This window comes from Aricia agestis, chromosome 13 (genome assembly GCF_905147365.1).
Source record: "Aricia agestis chromosome 13, ilAriAges1.1, whole genome shotgun sequence".
NCBI classification, from domain to species: Eukaryota; Metazoa; Arthropoda; class Insecta; order Lepidoptera; family Lycaenidae; genus Aricia; species Aricia agestis.
The window spans coordinates 7,911,803-7,933,443 of NC_056418.1; the positions used below are offsets into that span (position 1 = coordinate 7,911,803).

The 21,641-nt window shown below is 36.1% G+C and overlaps 2 protein-coding genes across 6 annotated transcripts in view; one reads left to right on the forward strand and one right to left on the reverse strand.

Moving 5' to 3' along the window:
* Nucleotides 1-1,551, reverse strand: part of LOC121733448 (carboxypeptidase M-like) — a 33,411-nt gene extending 31,860 nt beyond the window's left edge. For all 4 annotated transcript variants that reach the window (XM_042123710.1, XM_042123709.1, XM_042123708.1 and 1 more), the window contains exon 1: nucleotides 1,432-1,551. In XM_042123710.1, the coding sequence (XP_041979644.1) occupies nucleotides 1,432-1,437 (6 nt within the window). In that variant the 5' untranslated portion in view covers nucleotides 1,438-1,551. The remainder of the gene's footprint in view (nucleotides 1-1,431) is intronic.
* A 7,479-nt stretch (nucleotides 1,552-9,030) lies between these two features.
* LOC121733453 (septin-2) lies at nucleotides 9,031-20,770 on the forward strand. 2 transcript variants are annotated; one of them, XM_042123715.1, is made up of 8 exons: nucleotides 9,031-9,458; nucleotides 13,119-13,310; nucleotides 14,432-14,690; nucleotides 17,069-17,219; nucleotides 17,508-17,673; nucleotides 19,275-19,431; nucleotides 20,234-20,321; nucleotides 20,615-20,770. In XM_042123715.1, exons 1-8 carry the CDS (start codon nucleotides 9,449-9,451, stop codon nucleotides 20,699-20,701), a joined length of 1,110 nt encoding a protein of 369 aa, XP_041979649.1. In that variant the 5' UTR covers nucleotides 9,031-9,448; the 3' UTR covers nucleotides 20,702-20,770. The 2 variants fall into 2 exon arrangements, with proteins under 2 accessions (XP_041979649.1, XP_041979648.1); XM_042123714.1 differs by lacking the exon at nucleotides 9,031-9,458 and adding an exon at nucleotides 10,808-11,134.
* Nucleotides 20,771-21,641: the final 871 nt, after the last annotated feature.

Genomic DNA, 21,641 nt, shown 5'->3' on the forward strand with positions numbered 1-21,641 from the left:
GGGCGATAAATCGATCTAGCTAGGAATCATTTTTAGAAAATGTCATTTTATTCGTGTTTTATCGAATAACGAGCAAAGCTCGGTCAAATAGCTAGTAATATTATTATAGACGAAACCTTACAAATATATTATACTCTTCAATCATCATCACCATTATCACTACTGACGATGTATATTGTAGTTGATGATGATAAATTGAGAAGATTGAGAAGAGGATATTGGTTGCAGTAATAATGCTAGATAATAGTTGGCAATTGGCATAACACACTCTTTAGTATTGTAGCTACTGTGTATGTTGGCTCCACAAAAAACAGGGGTTTATTTTATTAGTATAGGTATACTTAAGATAGATAGTATAATAATTATTATGGTGTATGGTTGTAAAGGTTTATCTCGCGAAAACATAGAAATGCAATTTATCAAATGTGAGACCCGTTGAGGAGTTTCTCTACATCTCTATTCTTATAAGGCGTTAATATGATCAAATAAAGGAAATCTTCGTAATATTAGTTATTTGTACAAGTATGCATCCGTCAAGATTTTTAATGTATTTAATTACATTACGACAGATACTAAGTATCCTTGGATGTCATGACTTACCTCTCGAACCTGTTTGAAACTTTAGGTAAGTATGCATGTTTAATTTATGAATTTAGGCCACCGCAAAACCCGCATTATCTAGTTGTTATTCATAACAATATTGATATTTATCTGTAGACTAAAAAGTCAGAAAACGAAAGCCGGCATTTGAATTCCCGGCGCACTCCGCCTCCATACTTCGTGGAGAAAGTAGGAGATAGGCTGGTCCTATACCATTGTTTATAGTTTCTAACTTTTAAGTACATGCTATTTAGTATTCATCATTTAGGGTGAAGCCAAACGAGTGTAATTTGTGAGTTGTGAGTCGCAGAATTTCGGTCGCGTAAATATCTTTGCATACAAATCATGAATCACAAAATTACGCTCTTGTGAATCAAACAGGACTTTTGTATGAAACTGAATGCAGCAAAATTTCTGCCAGCCGAAATTCTGCGACTCACAACTCACAAATTACGCTCGTTTGGCTTCACCCTTATGCATAAGCCATAAAGTAATGTTTGGGTAAGTACCGAACAATCGTCTTTTAACCGACTTCCTTACAATATTTTGAATTTTTGCTTATTTTAGGTCACCGGTAGAATTGAGCCCCCAGATAAATAAAGCGTATTTTAATAGCAATAATAGTCAGTGATAATTATAATGATTAATGCCCGTAAATTTTAGGTAAGTATTTAGCATAACGATGTAGTTTAAATACAAGATAGAGCAAGTCGAAAATGCAACTTACAACAAAACAATAATTAAGATCACTTATCTTACGAACTTAATGAGCAACATTTGCTAAATAAAATATATTAATTAAAATAAATGTATTTATAGAAACAAACTTACCTTCATATAATTTTCCACCCGGTACTAAATGTGTTTTACCGTTATCATTTATGTTATTTCGATCGCGGGCAAGTTTAGGGGAGGAGGGAGGACTATGTCCTCGCGAGAGGCCGCACCGAACTCGACTGGCTACCGACGACTGTGTCATCTGCGTCATCCGGCGTCACGCCGACGTACAGTGCTTTCTCTCGCTGCGGCCACGCCAAAACTCATCTTATGCCCAACGAGTAAAGTTCAATTCGTAAACTTACAGTTGCAATATAAATATGTGCGGTGCGAGTTCCCTACGCCGGTGTACATAGAGGCGACTTTACTCGAACGGCTTCGATGACGTAGACATAGAGTTCCGTGCGTCTCATCTGGCACTTTTCCCGCAGATAGTTTCTTTCTCGATTACATATACTCGATATTCGATATGAGAAAATTCCGAAGTGAAACTATAGTGGCTCATTGTTTGAGTTCATTAATACTCGCTTCCTTGTTTTGTTTTTGTTTCATATTGCGATTTGCGACAGACAATAGTTTAGATAATGGCTGAGAGAAAAGCGTGCTCTATAATTTGAGAAGAACATTACAGTCTCAACTATTGAGTAATATTACGGTAAGCCGTAACATATTCCTAGTAATTTTATAAAGTAAGCATTGGATAAGTGTCAATTTACTTGAAAATACCCTGAAACATGATATGATATACGAGTAAGTTGATAGAATACTAACATTTCTACCCAAACAGGTGTGAGGTGTGTAATGTGTTCGTTTTGGAGTTATACTACTAAACGCAACGCAAACTACTAATAAATCCATCCAATCCATAGCATAATGCTATGCATATAGCATAATTTTAATAAAGCAACAACAACCCAAAAAGATATACTATTTACGCGCAGTAGCGGGCAAAAGCCCTCGGGCCTCGGTTAGAACTTAACAAAAGCACATACTACTAAATAATTACAAAGCCAAATCAAGATCAAAACAAATTATCATTTACGTACTGAACATTGTTTTAAACATATCTACTTAAATAGTTCAATATCAATATACCAGAAAAAAATACTACTAGATACTTTGTTAATTTTTATGGTTTTTCCGAGTGCGTTGATATCTTTTTAATGAGCGTTTTTGACAATACGGTGTCGTGACTTGTGAAGTTTGTGTTACAGCAAAACTCACTTTCTTTGTATTTTTAATTTCGGGTAAATTATAATGCAATTCACTTTACAAATGTTGGTAAACGATAATTATTATTATTATTTTAATGTATCGACGACGACGATGTACGATCTAGATCTCTACGATTATAGCTAACTTTGGCTTGTTAGCAAAATAACTGGCATAATATTTAAATTCATGCAATTTTTGAAACATTGATAAGAAAAATTTTTTGTTTGATTATTTGGACTGACCGATAAGTTTGGCTGGAACAATATATTTAACTAGGTGACGCGCGTACTCCGTTGCACGTACCGAATTTCGTTCATCGTACGGGAAAAACTAACCCGCGTCTTTCATCAAATTTCATCTAAAACGGTTCAGAAGTGTTATCCTCACGTGTTAGTTTGTATCATCGTAGCTCTTAAAGTCTCTTTGGTTTAGTTTTTATTTGAAAGCAGGCAAGATCGTTAGTGTTCTAACGTCTAAGCTGTAGCTGCTGTGCTTCTTAGCTTATCAGCTGTCGAGTTCTTCATAAAATTTTTATTTCTCATTAACGGTCGTTTTGCTGAGTCATTTATTTTTCTGTATATATTGCATTTGGCGATTTTGGCTTGTGATATGTCATAAAATAAAACTTTTATTTTTTGCATACCACATCCAAAAGTTTTAATCAAACCTTTTTATCGAGTAAGTAATAAGGTTTTCTCAATGTCTAAAAACTGAACATTTTCATCCTTTACCGTCTGGAAGTCTTAGAAATTCCGCAGTAAACTTAACTGCGAGACATGACAATCAATTTGTGAAAGCTCTTGAAAAATGCGGTGGATGGTGAAGTTTTGTTACCCGAGGTCTCTCTAGTTAGTGCGGGTCTCCATGACATTTGGGTCAAGGCCGCGTCTATTTCCAACATAATCCTTGTGCTCTTGAGCAAAATGCCCGCAAATCTAATTAGAAGTTATGAGAGCTTTTTGTTTGAATAAGCGCTATACGAGTGGTACAGTCGCACTCAGTTTGTAAAGATTCTGTTTATTATGAAGATGCCAATTTTAACATCACCTATTATAGTGCAATTAATACGATAAGAACCCGTCTGTGTATTAACAAAAAATTGAAACCGACTTCCAAGTTAAAAACAATAATTATTAGGGAGTGCCTCCGCTGCCGGCTATCGGTACCAGATAGCTTAATCTTCAGTTCTCTGAAATAATATTTGAAACTTTTAGAACTGGCACCAACTTCAAAATGATGAAGATTTAGTACAGAAATAGTTGAGACTTAGCCGATTTCGGAAAAAGGCGTTTTTAGATAGGAAAAATTATTTAATACTTTTTAGTTCATATGAGGATGTTAATTTTTTTTTTAACTTGGAAGTCGGTTTTTATACATATTTTAATGATGATGAAGATGATGATGATGATGATTGTATCTTGCATAATAGCATATGCTTCCAGTTCTTAAAACAATGCCGAAACTCCCAAACTTGTACCTATAAGGAATCCGAAGTTCTCTTAGCACCTTCGGAACCATGGTATATATCTTGGTGCAAAATCTTACTTTTTGGTAGTATCTAATACTTGTAACAAAACCGAAATCACTATATGTTTCCATATAAATTTTAAGGGTTCCCTCGATTACTCATGGATCCCATCATCAGGTCACCACTTTTGTAAACATGGCACCAAATTGGGGTAAAACCTTATACCTACTTACAACAAAAGAAAAATTTTCAAAATCGGTTCACAAACGGCGGAGTTATCGTTAAATATACAAAAATAAAAAATATCCACAGCGGCGTAATAATATAACCTCCTCCTTTTTGGAAGTCGGTTAAAAAAATTAAATCAAGAGCCTTTTAACTTTTAAGTAATAAAGAGTAAAATTTAAGTAATATAAAGAGCCACAAAGAAAATCACGGTAAAGTTTAATTAATTTCAGGGCAAATTTGAAGGAAAAAATGGTGAACAGAAAAACGTGTAATTTCGTTACGTTTCTTCGTATTGGGCCTCTAATTTGACGCTATTGTTAAGTAGTGGTGGCGCGAGCAAGCGATACGCGGAAAATAAAAGCTAGTTTTTCATTGCTCTACGAATTACGTAGGCGCTTTTGAATATTTATTATTTATTTTATGACGATATAGCTTGTTAGCATTTTTGCTAATTGTTGTTAATTGCTATAATATGTTTTGTACTTATCTATAAAGAATTTAAATTTGAATTTGTGATTGGTGAATGTTTTGTTTTGATTAAATATGTGCGAGAAATAGTTTTGCTTAATTAATTCATAAACACGCTTCCCGTATTATCATAATATATTTTGTAAAATTAAATATATTACACAAGAAGGTTAACGATAAGGTTCGACGACGTCTGTGGCTCAGTGGATGAGTGTGTTGGCTGATCAAGCCGGGGGCTGCGGATTCGAATCCCGCCGACGGAACAAAAAGTTTTAAATGTTCCTGAGTCATCGATGTGTATTAAAATATATGTCTATGATATTATAATAAAAAATCTTAAATATATGTAATGTATAATAATAAAAATATTAAATGAATATATTTCCGCTGTCTGATACCTGCACAAGTCTTTCAGGTACTTACCACGAGGTCACACTGACGTGGACGTGGAATAAAGGATCCATAGATAACTCATACCCGGACTCGCCACGAGTTGTCTTGTTTGTCTGCTTGCCTGCAGGCGTTAGCATCATGGGCGTCATTGCTTACAAGATGCCGAAGGCGAATTGAAGACGAAAGTCGATGAAGTGGATAACTAAAAATTAAAAAACTGACCTTTTTTTAGGGTTCCGTACCCAAAGGGTAAAAACGGGACCCTATTAATAAGACTTCATGTCTGTCCGTCTGTCTTTCTGTCTGTCTGTCTACAGGTTGTATCTCAAGAACCGCTATTGGTAGACTTCTGAAATTTTCACAGATTGCGTGTTTTAGATTTTTGATTGATACCACTGCTGAACAAATACTAAAATCAAAATAAAATTAATATTTAAGGGGGGCTCCCATACATGATACAAGAACGGAGATTTTTTGGCCTTTTTTGCTCGATATCAGTAATGGCAACATACCTACGAACAATAAAACTAAGGAATCGTAACTCCCATACTATTACCGTTTTAAATTTGGTTCCTTTTGATCTGTCATGTAACGTCAGCTTAGTAGCGCTCAAGGTCACCTAAATATTGCAAATGTATTGAAATGTGTACCTAAGGTACACTTTTTTGACAAGTATTGTGGAGCATGTTTTTTGACGGAGTTACTTTGCCTTAGTTTTTATTATTCGTATCAACAGACAGACACTTTAAATTTTCACAAAATCTTGAATTATATGTGTACTTTAATAAGTAATAATAATATTAAAAATAAAAATTTTAGGGGGGCATACAAAAACACAATTTTTTGACCTATTTTCACTCTCTAATGGTACGAAACCCTTCGTGCGCGAGTTCGACTCGCACTTGGCCGATTATTTTACCTATAATTTGAGGCTTTACGACCGGGAAAATAAAGTATATAAGTTACAACTTACAAGGTTTGTTCAAATTATTAGGGAAAAAATTAGTAATATGGTCTTATGTTATAAAATGTTAGTTATCCGCTTCATCACTCATTTCTTCAATTGAATCAGAAGTATTTGATCGCAAATATTGCCCCCATAGATTATGCGATTGCCCCTATTAACGATTGCGATCGTAACGATATTTCGATGTAGGGAGTTATTTTTAATCCGCCATAAATTCCCCGTACTCATTGGAATTATTAATCTGGGTTCGTGTTCAAAGGTCACGGATTTATTTTAGGCCTAACGACTACATGAGTATCGTCGGAAACGTCGGGGGAAATCAGACGCTTTCGTTAGGCCATGTACTAGTTTCGAGTATCAATTTTATTGATATGTGGTAGTAACTAGTAACCAGTATAGTATAAAATTTTAGTCAAGTCAAGAATTGAAAGAAATAGGCATTTAGCCTTTAGATATTATGCGGTTTTGAACGACATCTCTTTCATAAGATCAGGCGCTACGGTTGATAAAAAGAACTTGCACAATATTACAACTTAACCCTGGCCATGTTCTTTCCTATTTGTAAATACACTTAAAATATTAACTATATACATAAAGGCTGTCACAGACAGAGCAGGTAATGTATATTAATGTACATTACATCCCGGGATGTATATTAATGTATCACACACACAATAGGTAATGTAATGCATCTTTCCCTACATTTCAATGCTAAACGCCCCGCTTGACGCACATTTCAGCTGCTAAAGTGTTATACAGGCTGTTCTTATTTTTAATGTTGTAATACTATGGCCTTTCGAGTTACTTGCTATTAGATTCACTAGATAGTTCATCAGAAGATGATTCGGATTGTAATTTTGATGCGCGCATTGTTACATATTGTGCCAAAAAACAGAACGATGTGGATTGAAGATATTTGATTGAAAATATAGGCTCTGGGGAACAGACTGCCTGCAGTACCTGCTGTGAAGTGCTGTGCTAAGGTGGCAAGTGGCAACACTGTGTGTATCTGTCTATCATACACATATAATATAATCACAGAAATTTTTGAACATCCTATGAAGAGAAGAGATGTAGCGTAAATCGTAATATACAGAAATATATTGAGATGTATTTAGATGTATCAAAATATAAATGTATATTTTCATATAGCTCTGTATCTTAAGATGTAAAAATATACATTATAGCTGTTATGTGTGGTCTCCTGACGATTTTTATAGAAAGATGTATCGAGATGTATCGTGCAGCGTGCTATAATATACATCTTTACATTACCTGCTCTGTCTGTGACACTCTTAAACTAGAAAAAGTACTTGTCTCAAATTTTGACTGCGCCGTAGGCCGTAGCACATTGCTTGTGGCAAAAACACAGCTCGGGCAGAAGTCAGTTAGAAATTGTCAACCTTAAATTAAAGCTGTTATTTATGTTGTTGATGTTTTTTTTTGTACTAAAAATTATTATGTTGAAGATTGGCTCATATCTTAAAACATCGCACTCAAGTAGTTCTATATCGTATTCATGGCCTGCTGGCTGCTGACAGAGCCATCTTATATTCCACCATCTTTTAAATTTTCATAACATTACAGTTATTATCTGTTTCTATATTAATTTGTTTATTTAAAGCGCTAATGTAACTATGCATTGCAGCACATTATTTGTAACCTACTCCGTAAATAATAAATACTTTATGAAAAGTCATAACCTTTCTTTAATTTTGAAAGGGTCGTTAAACTCACCTAAGGGAAAACGAACTCATTAGTAAAGGGCGCCACGCAACTATACTTTAGCCACCTGCCTCTTGTCCTTTACTACATTTTAATTATGAGGCTGTATAAAGTATAAAGTTCAATCGTTGCATAGAATATATAATAGAGTTTTTAAATATATATTTTTAAACGGTTTAAACACCGTTTAGCGCAACGCTTAAGAAAAGTCTGGAAAACTGCACTCCATATTTAAAATCTTAAACTTATAGTTACATAATATCTAACTGATAATCACTACTTTTTAAGCTTTACACAAAAAGCTTTTATACACAAGTTTCTACTAAGTAAAGTCTACAACGGTCCTTTCAAGATCCAAGCAAACAGGCAGTTGGCTAGTGCGTAACTTAACTTTAAACGGGATGAGCTTTTAATGTAAAACCTAGGTTGCACAGTAAAAGTTAGGTTGTTTTTTTAAGCTATATATTGTTTTTTTTAAGCTAAAGTAATAGCTTAAAAAAGACAACTCACATCCGTAGGTAATAACAGTTATTGATATTTTACTCATGTCTTCTTTATCAAAGACGAGCTTTTGCCCGCGGCTTCGCTCGCGTTAAGAAGTATTATATACAAACTTTCATCCCTTATTTATACCCCTTGGGGTTGGAATTGATCAAAATTCTTTCTTAGCGGATGCCTACGTCATAACATCTACCTACATGCCAAATTTCAGCCCGATCCGTCCAATGGTTTGGGCTATGCGTTGATAGATCACTATGTCAATCAGTCAGTCACCTTTGAGTTTTATATATATAGATATTTTCCAAAAACATTATTATGCAGTTCTTTATTCGTGACTTAAAAGATTAAATTGAGTGTAATTAGAAAAGCGCAAGCTTAAAGCTTTTCCGGAAGCCTTAAAAATATTCATAATTGTGTATTACTAATTATGATTGACCTCGACACGTAATGCAAATGAGCTTTAATGAAAAAGCGCTCGAAAGTTAAGGGTGAAGGTGATTGCATTGCTGAGGGGAGCGCATGCGCGGCCTCCGAGGTCCGAGCTATTGATCGGCGGCGCTTCTCGCAGCGCGCGCAGCCCCGGCCAGGGCGAGCGCCCTCCCGCGCAGCGAGCTTTCCGCGGGGCGGGGGCGGGGGCGGAGGCGGGGCGCGGGGGGCGGGCGAAGCTCCGAGGGTCCAAGCTCTACCCGGGCCCTCACATTACGTAACTCACACGCACAGGACGGCGCACAAATAATGTGATTTTATTTTATTCCAATTTTTTTCTACCGTTTTTCGATTATACACTTTTTTAGGATTAGTATCGTGATATTGTTGTAGTTTAGTCGCGCGGCTTTTTTACTACTTAAGGTGAACATGTCGACAAACCTATACATAAGCTAGTGTATTGCGCAATAACAGAAGAACACGGCAGGATGGGCAGTGATTTTGCAAGAGGAATGATAGAAGAATGTGTTAACCTGATCGATCAACCGAAATAAATACATCCTATGATGTTGATAACAATAAAGAAGAAACGAAAATCGTGAAAATTCAATTGAAAATTTTCATTGTTATTTTCGTGATTCAAACATTTTATAACTAGTCAAGATTTTTTGGAGGGAATCATGATGACTGGTACGTATTAAAAACTTTCTACTCATTTATGTTCTTTTTTTTTAATTTGAATTGCTTACTTTCATAGAGTACTGCGTTTTCAAACTATTAACGGCCACGTTTTTAAGTGGGTATTTTTTTGTTTATATTGTATAGTCGTTTATCAAAGCTGCACTCTTTAGTTATTTAGATCAGCAAAAATAAAACATTATTGCATCCGTATACTCAAAGGCATCATCGGTTATCGTTGCGTTTTTCGCCTGGTTTTTTAGGCATTCAAATTGTTTTTCTGAGTAGTGCCTATTTCAATCTGCATTCATCGTAGGTATAAAGTTTTGAAGATGAGTGCGAAATTCAATACTTAGTCTCGGTCACAATATCATCTCTCGTTTCTACGTAGAGTCTGCGCTGCGCACTTGTTTGACCTACTTATTACATTGCACTGATATGTATCTACCCTAATCTCTATTACTCTGGAGTTTTAGCTTACCTATACTTCACTCTTCCTACATTTAATGTGAATTCTTATGCTTGAATGATACATTGAAGTTTTACACATAATAAAAGGAAATGGCTGCAAGTGCTACGCTGCAATTTATTTAAAGAAAATTAGCAGACTAGGCCCTGAGTAATCACACAAATTTTTAGCTATTTGTGTTTTCTTTCATAAAATATTTGTAGCTTTCAAGATAATTCACGAAGAAAACTTGCGACTCGATAATTTTTTGCAATTTAAAAATAAAATTTAGGACTTTTTCCTTACATTATAGAAGGTAAATAATTTTACACAACGCGCGATCATATTACCTATACTATACCACAATCATTTTAATCCATAATTTATTACTCAGCATTACATAAGCAGGACGAGCCTCCCATTTCCTGCTCCTTTTGTGAAATTTAGTTTATTTTTAAACGACTTCCAAAAACGGTACCAGTCTTAAATATTAAAAATATTTTGTCATCGAACTCAGCATTCTTAGCTGGTACCGTCTTCAAAATAATGAAGATTGTGTAGATATAAATAGTTGATGTTTAGGAGAGTTATGCATAAGGCACATTAAAGAGTAAGCATTATTTAACACTTTTTTGTTCATTATAAATTATTATTGTTTTTACCCTGGAAGTCGGTTTTAATTTTTTGTTAAAAATAATAATTAATATTAAACACTAATTTAAGTCTACGGTCTTAGTATTTTTTATAACATTGTTTATCCTAACTCTCTTTCGTCTGTAAGTTTGAACTAGTTTAGTATCGAGGGCATTATCTGGCCAACTGTCACAGGTCAATTTATATTGAAGTTAATTCGATTTGGCTGCAGTTAATGAATGACTCCGAATTTCATAATAGCTCTTTCGCGAGCTCTACAATACAGTGCACAGTCGCACGCCGCGCGCTGTTCTAGCATCGCGTCTGTTACCGCCGTGCTTTATCTAAAAAAAAATACAAAAAAAATTGTCTACACAATTACCGCCTTATGTATATAAATCATAAACAATTAAGGTCTATAAACTGTGCAAAAGTGATAATGTGCTAATTTGAAAAAATAAACCGCGAGAAAATTTTAATTGTTTTGATATGGAGAAAAACGGTTCATATACGATAGTAGATATAAACATTAACGATAAAGATTCAAATACAAACGGCGGTAAAGATAAGAATGAAGTTAAGAAAAACGTCGCTGTTTTTAAAACACGTAAGTTAATTTAAATATTAAATACATTGGTTTTTGGGTATCCACATCCATTCTATATTTCATCAAAGTGTTCATATACTTCAAAAATACTTCGCCATTATAAAAGATCGTAGTTATTTACAATTTACATCGATAACAATAGAACAATTTAAATATCAATAAAAACATTTAATTGGATTCCTGGCCTGGTCGTAATAGAGGAAAAATATATCGAGAACGTGAGATAGCGTACCACGTTTGAATAGGAAGAGTTTCTCTACCTATTGGTAGAGATAAGACTTACCATAGATAGGTACCATGTTACCATAGATATATTGTATAAATAGATACAATGACTGCATACGTGCTTAGCTCTTCCAGACTTTATCTGATCAATTGTTGTGATTCAATCAAGGATGTATTGTGTTATGCGATTGATAGGATAAATGGTGTATGATCTCAAAATACGTGCTCAGTTCTTAAATTGTCTATGTTGTGCAATAGAATCAAGGATAGTTAATCAACTATCAAATACTCTACCTAATTTTAGGATAATGAGTTATTTAATAGAATCAGTCGTAGTACTTTACTACTTATAATCAAACAAAAAGTAGAAAGGAACTGCTGGAGTAGCTTCTTCTGTCTTGGCGGCTAAGAAAAAGACCTAAAGCAATGAGAGCAACTTCTACTTATTAGTAATGTTATATAAATGTTATGTTATGTATGTATAGGTCTGCCAGGATCTGATGGCAAATTTTGATGGCAGATTTTAAAAAAATATCCTTGATCATTGGATAAATTTTTATATTTGCATGTTTCACACACACAATAAGCCGCTGTAAGGAAAAAAAAGGATCAAAATGTTTTATTCCAAGTACCCCGGTATTACTAGACTCAATTTATTTTCTCACTTTTTGCCATCAGATTCTGGTAGACCTATACTTACCTATTAGTAATATAGTTAACTCTACCTGTTAGGAAACAACATCTATACGACAGATATTCGATATCAACGAGTTTATTAACTACAATGGAATCAAGGTAACGTTTTCGTGTTACGATGTATGTTACTATTGAATCGGGGATCATGTAGGCTGTGATGACCACGTTCCACTTCCGTTCTCCTTATTGGCTGCGCACGCGCCGCAGGGCCGAGGGAACCTGTCGCGACACACTCCGCTGCTCACCTACAATCAGCCTGATATAACCTTTATGGCCCGGACACAAGGACTAGACTGGACGATGCAAAAAGTTCTCCAAGCGGTCCGTAGTACGTACCCATACAATAGGACAGTGATGTTTACATAATAATCAATCCCACTTTCTAGATTTCTATGCAGATTGCAGGAAGACGCTCATACGGCGCTTCCGCGATCGTAAAGATGCTCATATCTTGAAATAGACGCGTAATGAACCGGATAAGGGTTATGGGTTATCATGTTTTTCGGCATATCGTTCCTTGCTAGTAAATCAACAGATGAAGCGTCGTTATTGGTGAAATGTTTTATGATCTAGAAGTTACGGTTATGGTAATGCATTATTGCAATAAAACGATCAACACTATCGCTTCACATGCTAATTATACCCCACTCACTGGTCGGCATTATTAGCATTACTACAGACTTAGTAATTAGGTACTATTAGGTATTGTATAGTAGTATACAATACCTAAGCAGAATAATTAGTATTCGCTTTATTCGATTTAAAGATTTAGGACTATATCAGTTAATCAGTAGTACTAGTTATACCTACATTACGTAAGAACTAAGATAAGCCATGACATAAGAATAGGTATGTTATCGACTAAACAAATAAATTTTAAAATAGCTTAAAACTTGAAATGGAACGTAACCAAAGTGCCACTCCTCTAACCTCTCGAATTCTTAACAAACCACCTGTATTCTTAGTGATCGACTGTATTTGTTGTAAAAAATAACATCACACATTAAAATTAGTTATCGCTTATCAGTAATTTTATTAAATTAAAAAAAAATGTTTTGCACAGAACGCGAGCGGGGCGAAAGAGACTACATCGGCTTCGCGACTCTGCCGGAGCAAGTGCACCGGAAGTCGGTGAAGAGGGGGTTCGACTTCACGCTCATGGTGGTGGGCGAGTCGGGACTGGGCAAGTCCACCCTCATCAACAGCCTCTTCCTAGGAGACCTGTACAAAAATAGAAAAATTCCCGATGTTCAGGGTAAGTCCGTCATTAATTCCTCGCGTCACACGTTCATAGTGATTATATTCTCTTTGCACACGTCAGTGTTCCTGTTTTTTTTTTAATTTTCGATGCACCTTAGGAAAGTCTTTCACCTTGCCAACCATGATATACATGCCTTTCTAATTCCGACAATATGTTAACCATTAATTTACCGTTTACGGTATTTTATAGATACTTTGCCTAATTAGGAGTCCAGAATCTACTACATAATTTTGCCCAAATCTTTTTGAGGTTTGCTGTAGGTAATAATATTTTAGCTTTTATTAGATTCCAGAGTATTGAACATTTTATAGATAGCAGTAATAATACAAAATAGTGAAATGTAGAGCAATACACATTTAGGTACGGCAATAGATTTTCACCGCAGTCAATTTTAGTTGTGCAAGTGTGTCATGAGTGTGCGATATTGGCAACAATATTTATTGTTTACTTATTTAATTGAATAAATGTCGGTGAAATCGGGTTTGAAAAGTTTTATCGATTGCGAAGCAATTGAACAACATGCAATTTAAACGTATAGCTATGTACCTGTCTATATTCATTTCTCTTTTTTAACCGACTTCCAAAAAGGAGGAGGTTATATGTTCACATGAATATGTGAATATATAACCTCCTGTTTAAACAGACAAAGACTAATAGAGGAGATGGCAAACATTCATGTATACTTAATATTATGGCGTCTATTTTAATGGCCCACATATTTTAACATCGTAATTTCAATTAATTAAGAGTTTTACAAATAATATTTTATGGAGTCTTCATTGAATTAAAGTAATGTAATCGTCAAATCTCTCTAGGTGCGGCCGTTATCAATTTAGGTATTTTTTCTTGACGCAGATAGAATAGAGAAGACGACGACGATAGAAAAGTATTACGGTATCAATGTTTGCCATTGATATTATAAGTAACTAATATACGGCGCGGCGTTTATGCCATTGATATAATATAAGGCGTTTATTTAAACGCCCACATTTAGTACCGATCGTAAGTTTTCACAACATTTACGAGTTTCACAAATATTGTGTGAATTTCAAATCAAAATCTTCATTGAATTAAGGGGGTGCGGTCGTTTTTACAGGTATACTTTCTTTCTACAGATAGAATAGAAAAGACGACGACGATAGAAAAGAAAACGATGGAGATCGAGGAGCGGGGTGTGAAGCTTCGTCTGACCATCGTGGATACCCCCGGCTTCGGCGACTCCATCAACTGCGAGGACTCGTGGCGGGTGTGCTCGGCGTACGTGGACGAGCAGTTCCGACAGTACTTCACTGATGAGAGCGGCCTCAACCGACGACACATGCAGGACAACAGGGTGCATTGCTGCCTGTACTTCGTCCCGCCTTGGGCACACAGGTAAATCCATATCCATTCTCAGAGGCGGCGTAAGGCGTGGGCGGTGCCTAGGGGCCTCGCGCTCCTTGGACAGCGCGTTTTTTTTAGGATTTATGAATATCAAAAAAATCTTTCAACAAAATCAGTCTTCTTGCATCATCCATCAGGGGGCCTCGCAAAATATATTTTGCCCACATAAAATTTTGGTCTTGCGCCGCCACTGTCAATTCTTATACTCTGCATGTTATAAATGAGTGTATTTACTTAATCTCTCTTTGGGCATACAGGTAAATTACCTAATATTAATGAAAATGTGCATCTGTCTATGTGTTTGTTATCAACTAACTTTAGCCTAAATCGTTGAACCAATTTGTATGTTTGTTATATTAGCTAAGCTAGCTAATAGGCTAGTATAGTTTTATTGTAGCAAAATTAACGGTTCTGCGATAAGCGACTTGCTGGTCCAACGAAGTCGCAGGCAATCTCTATCAGCAATAAAACAAGTAGAGCGTTCAAATTTTAGATCTACCACCAAGTTGCATTTCCTGGAAAAACCTACTATCTTGAAACTATTAATTTCAGTAACTTTATTTGACTAATCCATTATCCATAATGATATTATAAATTATTAAGAATGTCTGTCTGTCCGTCTGTCTGTAACCTCTTTACGCCCAAACCGCTGAACCGATTTTGCTGAAATAACTTTGATTCTCGATAAAGGACATAGGATACTTTTTATCCTGGAAAAATGTACGGTTCCTGAGTGATAAACGAATTTTGGTGCAACGGAGTTGCGGACGTCATCTAGTCATTTATAAACAAACGTTTCAACAATAACGGAATTTAGGACGTAGAGTCGACTGGCTAGCACATCCGTAATTCCTATTATTATGACAATGAGATGCGTGAAAATGGACATGATTACAAACAATTGAGAACAATAGCAGATTGTGAAAATCAGAGAATATACGTTCTATATATGATCACTGAGCATGATAGAGTTTCTTATGTCATAATTTACCAATCTGATAACTATAATTTGTTGATGTCACTCTACATATTGAAATAATTATGTTTACAATATAGACATAAATAGGTACTTAAAATAAGTATCCCTATTCATACATACAAACATGCCTACTGTGAAGAATATTAATTTATTAATGTGCAAAAAAGCCTCAATCGCCAATCGATCCTCAGAAGATATAGTAATCAGTAATCATTAAACATACCAAAAGCTATGCATTGCCAAACATACTTGTATAGGTATGTTTTTGTGAGATGATTGATTTAATGTAAGGTACTCCTGAGAGCCCTTGCTATGGTGATTTCTACCGTTTAAAGCTCTATTTAAGTTTCTCTTGGATCGTTTACTGGCGTCCTTATTAACGGTAATTAGTAGTTTGATACGCGATATATTTGCGTTAGTATGCTAATTGCTGTAATCAATAACATTGCTGTTATTGGCACGAAACAATCAATGTTTATGCGCTAGAGATCGTCTATTATTTCGTTACCAGTTAAGACATTATTGAGTGATTTATCATCGATTATAAGGTGTAGTGCTTGTAAAATACAGAATCGAATACATTAACATTAACAAAATGTTATAATATGATGTCTACTTATGGGTCAATTGACAATGAGGCGTAAGAAGACGCAATGTGACGATGATTAACAATAATGCCTTGGTGCAAAGCTCTCATGGCATATCTCCAAAGATCTTCATCGCCGGTGTCATTAATTGTCATTAGTTTCAGAAAAAATAAACATAACAATTTCAAATTACTTAATTCAAATTAAGGACCAAATTTTTTAACAAGATGAAATTTAACGTTGACTCAAATATGATACAAATTCATCTGGGACAATAATAGTAGAGCTACCGTTTAATGAATAGTGATCGTTGCTCCAGTATTTTTATAGCACATTAATAAGTGTCTATCAGAGCCCTCATAGTCTCTAGATTTAGAATGCTAGTTGAATTCGTCTTATTGCCTTTACCACGATACCGTTACGTATTGACACCATTATTGACACAACAAAAAGTGTCATGTACCTGTAGGCGTAGATTGTTAGTATTATCTACGGTTACTTTCGATTTTATTGTGGTGGAATAAAAGTTCATCTATATTCATGTAGAGGTATTGATATGAGACGTGGGCGGGCTATATATTTCTGAAAGGATGGGCTGGTTCGACCTGAAAAATATATTATGACCAGAAAAATAACCTCGTGTTACGCCCAGATGAGTTAATCAAAGACTCTTCAAGTTTAAGAACTAGCACAAGTGTACGGCAGTTATAAGCTAAAATTAACAACTAGCATATTATATTTCCAACTCTTAGAAGTTAAAGGCTGAGAGTTAAAGGTGCAATATAAGAAATAATTTGTTGCAGTTTACGACAAGTCGACTTGGAAATGATGAGGAGGCTGCATCGTAAAGTTAACATAGTTGTAGTTATAGCTAAGGCGGATTCCCTCACGGCGGCCGAAGTTAGGCGGCTCAAAACACGCATACTTAACGATCTGGAGGAACATCAAATTCAGGTAAGTACGAACATATACTTCCAGATCCAGCCGTTTAAAGGGCTTACGTTAGATCATCAGAAGAGAGCATCAGAATGTGTTATATCTAGTGAATTTTTAGCGAAGTGCCAACATTAGTCACGGCCTCCTTTTACTGAGACTCTTGCTGCTTAAAAAAACAAGACTAATTTTAGTCAAGTTGCTTATGGTTAATTATCTTTAAAGACAAAGCAGAAGCGGAGGGAACTTTACTCATGGAGAGTGATGGCGATTGATGATCCATTTTTAATCAGGATAAATAATCCTCAGGTTTACCAGTTCCCTGAGTGTGATAGCGACGAAGATGAAGAATTTAAACAACAGGACAGGGAGTTAAAGGCAGCGGCGCCCTTCGCGGTGGTGGCGGCTGATACGGTCCTAGAGGTCGGTGGAAAGAGAGTCCGGGGCAGGCAGTATCCTTGGGGAATAGTTGACGGTATGTTTTCTACTTTGTAATATAATATATCTTATACTAGCTGTGCCCCGCGGTGTTACCCGCGATTTATAAGGTAAACTAAATAGTGTTTTCATAGGTAAATAGTTATTGGTGTAAGAGACAAAACGAATTGAGTTTGATAATCGCAAACATCAATTTGGATGACTGAGAGATGGAAGTTGATTATTCTGTCTTATACTATTGTTTTTAACTGATTTCCAAAACGAAGGAGATAAAAATATATATTTTATGTTAAGATGTGATTTTTTATGATAATTAATACTTTGCCGTTTGTGTCACGAAAAGGATCTGGGGTCGGGGGGCCGCAGCCCCCCAAGTAGAAGACGGGATGAAAGCATGTTAATCAAATGACCCTCGAAATCTATGTGTTTAGTTTAGGTTAGTAGAAATTCATATTTATGATAAATAACTTAGTTTGTTCCTAAAAAGGACAATTTAAACTCAGCACTAACAACGCGATACCATTTAGTTAAAAGCGAAACTACCAGGAGGGAGGGGGGAGGGATTGGTGGGGCGCAGCCCCCCCAAGTAGACGACAGGACGAAAGCCTATTAATCAAATGACACTCGAAATCTGTATGCTTAGATTAGGTTAGAATAAATTCACATTTATGATAAATTACTTAGTTTTATCCTAAAATTGAGAATTTAAACTCAGCACTAACGACGTGACACCATTTCGTAAAAATCAACACTACCAGGGGGGGGTAAGGGGGGGGAGTAATCGTTGAACATGAATAAATAAAAAAAAACGAACATAACATAACCTCCATTTTGAAAGTCGGTAAAAAATGTAGCCTATGTGTTAATGCTGTATGTCAGCTACCTTCTTGTAAAATTTTGTCGCAATCGGTCCAGCCGTTTAGGCGTGAAGAAGTAACAAACACACAAACTCACATACTTTCGGATTTATAATATTAGTAGGATTATGTCCTTATATTTAATTAACTTACAAGACTCCTACTATCTTGTTTTCTATTCCTTCTATCTTCTGCTTTATATGCGCTGCTGTAAAAATGTGATTACGACGAATTTAATCAATTTGTGGGGCAGCCTTACATAGCTTTGCATATCTTGCAGGCAGCACTGAGATTAGAGGATCCGTTTGCTTGTTTGTCCTTCATGCAATTTAAAATAAACTCATATTGATATACTTTAAGCTTACTAGCTTCAACTCAAGATGTTTACGGCTTCCTTTGACAGTGTTGTGTCTAATGGGTAGACCTTCGGTTCGCACTCCTGGAGGGTGCACCCGGGTGGAGGCGTGTACCTGTGAGACATTTTCTGATCTCAAGTACATAATACGAACGCTCGTACGGTGAAGGAAAACATCGTGAGGAAACCCGCACATAGTTGGTCCCAGACGTATTGACTAGTTCTTTCCTCTGGACTAGGCCGACTATGATGCGAGAATGCCGTATGCGCTTGGGCAACCATACGGACGTTTAAAAATCTTGTCCCAGGCACTACAGTATTTGAGGAGGTGGTTACTTCGCTCTGAAATTACTGTACAAATCATCCACAACGGATGTAAAGGCCTAGTTTTTGTTGTGCCTTTAACCCTTGATATTTCCCCACCAGTGGAGAATCCCCGCCACTCGGACTTCACTAAGCTGCGCACGATGCTGATCTCGACGCACATGCAGGACCTCAAGGACGTGACGCAGGACGTCCACTACGAGAACTTTCGCGCGCAGTGCATCTCGCAGATATCGCAGCACGCCATGCGGGAGAGAGGGTAGGTTTCCCGATCTTTGATGCTAAAGGTGATCGTAGTTTTGTCCGCAAAGCACGCGCCGCACACGCCGTATCCCAGAATTCGTTGTATGAAAATATGAGTAATGACGTCACGAAATGCGGCGCGTACGGTGCGGATGAATGTGTCCGCACCGTACGCACCGCATTTCGTGATGCCATTTCATCCAACGAATTCTAAAATGCGGCGTTTTCACCAAACCTGCGTTTTAATTAATTTGTTTTAGTACCCTACAGTTCATTTGCCTGACATCGCAAAGCGCAGCGATTGTAAAGCAAATTTTCACCAACGCCTAACAGCTGACACACAGCTAATAAGTTCTTATAGGCCATTAGGACTTAGGTCACTACATAATTAAACTTAAGAGACTAACTGCCGCACTCAGAGTAGAACATTAATTACTTAATTTTAATTTTTAATTAATTCAAAATTTTGACATTAGGGGCTATTGTCAAAATTATCTGTCAAACTCTTCATTAAATTGAAGGTTAATCATAATTAAATGTCTCTGAATGCGGCGGTTAAAGTTATAGTTAGGAGGCAATTAACACAAAAGCGTTAGAGCGATTAGTTGGTGAAAATAGACATAAGAATTTAGAATATCAAATGTTCATGGAGGGAGGCCCGGCCTGCGCTATCTCACAGAGGATGGTGGAATAGGGGAAGCCCTTCAGTAACAAAAGTTTTCTACTCTTAAAGTCTGCTTCTAAATATTAAGAACTAAGAAGGTCCGCGTCTTGATCTCACTTTTAAATTAATCATTATTGTGCGACTTTATTTTCAGAAAACTGAAAAGGGATTCCATGGGCAACAATCCAGAGAGCATAGTTATTACCGACACCGACAGACTATTGCTGCAGAAGGATGAAGAGGTAAGGAAAATTAGCATGTTGATAATCGAGATTCAAGAAATAGCCACTAAGTAAGCCTTAGATACCTATTTTTGCTAAAATGAGGTCAAAAAGTATGAGTTTGGCATTGTATGTTTGTTTCATCCATTGTAGCGTCTAGAATCTAGATATAATTTTAATGAATGAGGTATCAATAGATATGTCTTGAAGGCCAGTGGAAATAACATAGGCTATTATACATATATATTTTGTGTAGTATGGCATAAGGATTTATGATTAATATGCAGATTGTTTAAAACAAATACTATTTTCAGATTCGACGAATGCAGGACATGCTGACGCAGATGCAGGAGAAACTGAAAGCTTCCGACAAAAAACACGACAGTATTATTGATGTGTAGATAAGAATTAAGATGTGTAGGCGATAATATGTATATATATTGTATCACAATCAGGGCCCCCGCTACCATATGTGCAATGTGTGCAATGCACACGGGCGCCCATCCTCTAGGGGCGCCAAATCGCCATCTTTCGGGGCGCCAAAACCAAGGACCCAAAAAATTTGCCTAAAGCTAAAGGGGCGCCAAAGTCCTTTTTTCGCACACAGGCGCCAGTAGCACTTACGGGGGCCCTGATCACAATCACACAAAGAAAGAAGGGGATTGAGACAAATTTTGCAAACGGTTATTCCAAAGTCTGCATATTACACTGATTTCTGGGAAACCAGTGTAATATGCAGACTTTGTTTGTCTCAATCCCTTGCTGAAAGTAAAGGAGTTGTGTATTAACCAGTGATCAAAGTTCACTATATCTCAACATATTCTAAATTTTCTTTTCTACCTAATTCTAACTTAGTTTATATTTACACTGTTTACAGTTAACCATCCAGTTAGAAAAACGCAGCTTTAACTATATTTCTGAGGTTTTATTGTTATATCAATATTTTTATGTATTTTTATGAGTAACTGCGAATATTTAGGTCTGTCTGTCTTACTAGTGCTATCTTTATTGATTAGCATTGATTAAGGGATATTTTCATATTAATTCCATCTAGGTACGCCTTTTCAATTTCCCGAAGAATACATGTTCATTTATAACTAGTAATTAACTAAATCAGTAACTGTAACAAAAGTAGTCGGAAAATTTTCTGAAATAGAAAAACAAAAGTGTCCTAGACGTCGATGCCTATTAAAATGTAGAGTTTGGCTGTAATTCTATGTTTAAGTTCAATGTTAAAAGCAAGGATGTTTTGGCTCGTAGATAACATTGTCATGGGAAAGTGGATTAGAAGCTACCACTTGAAATGACGACAGATATGGTTTGGATAGGGGGTATTTTTAC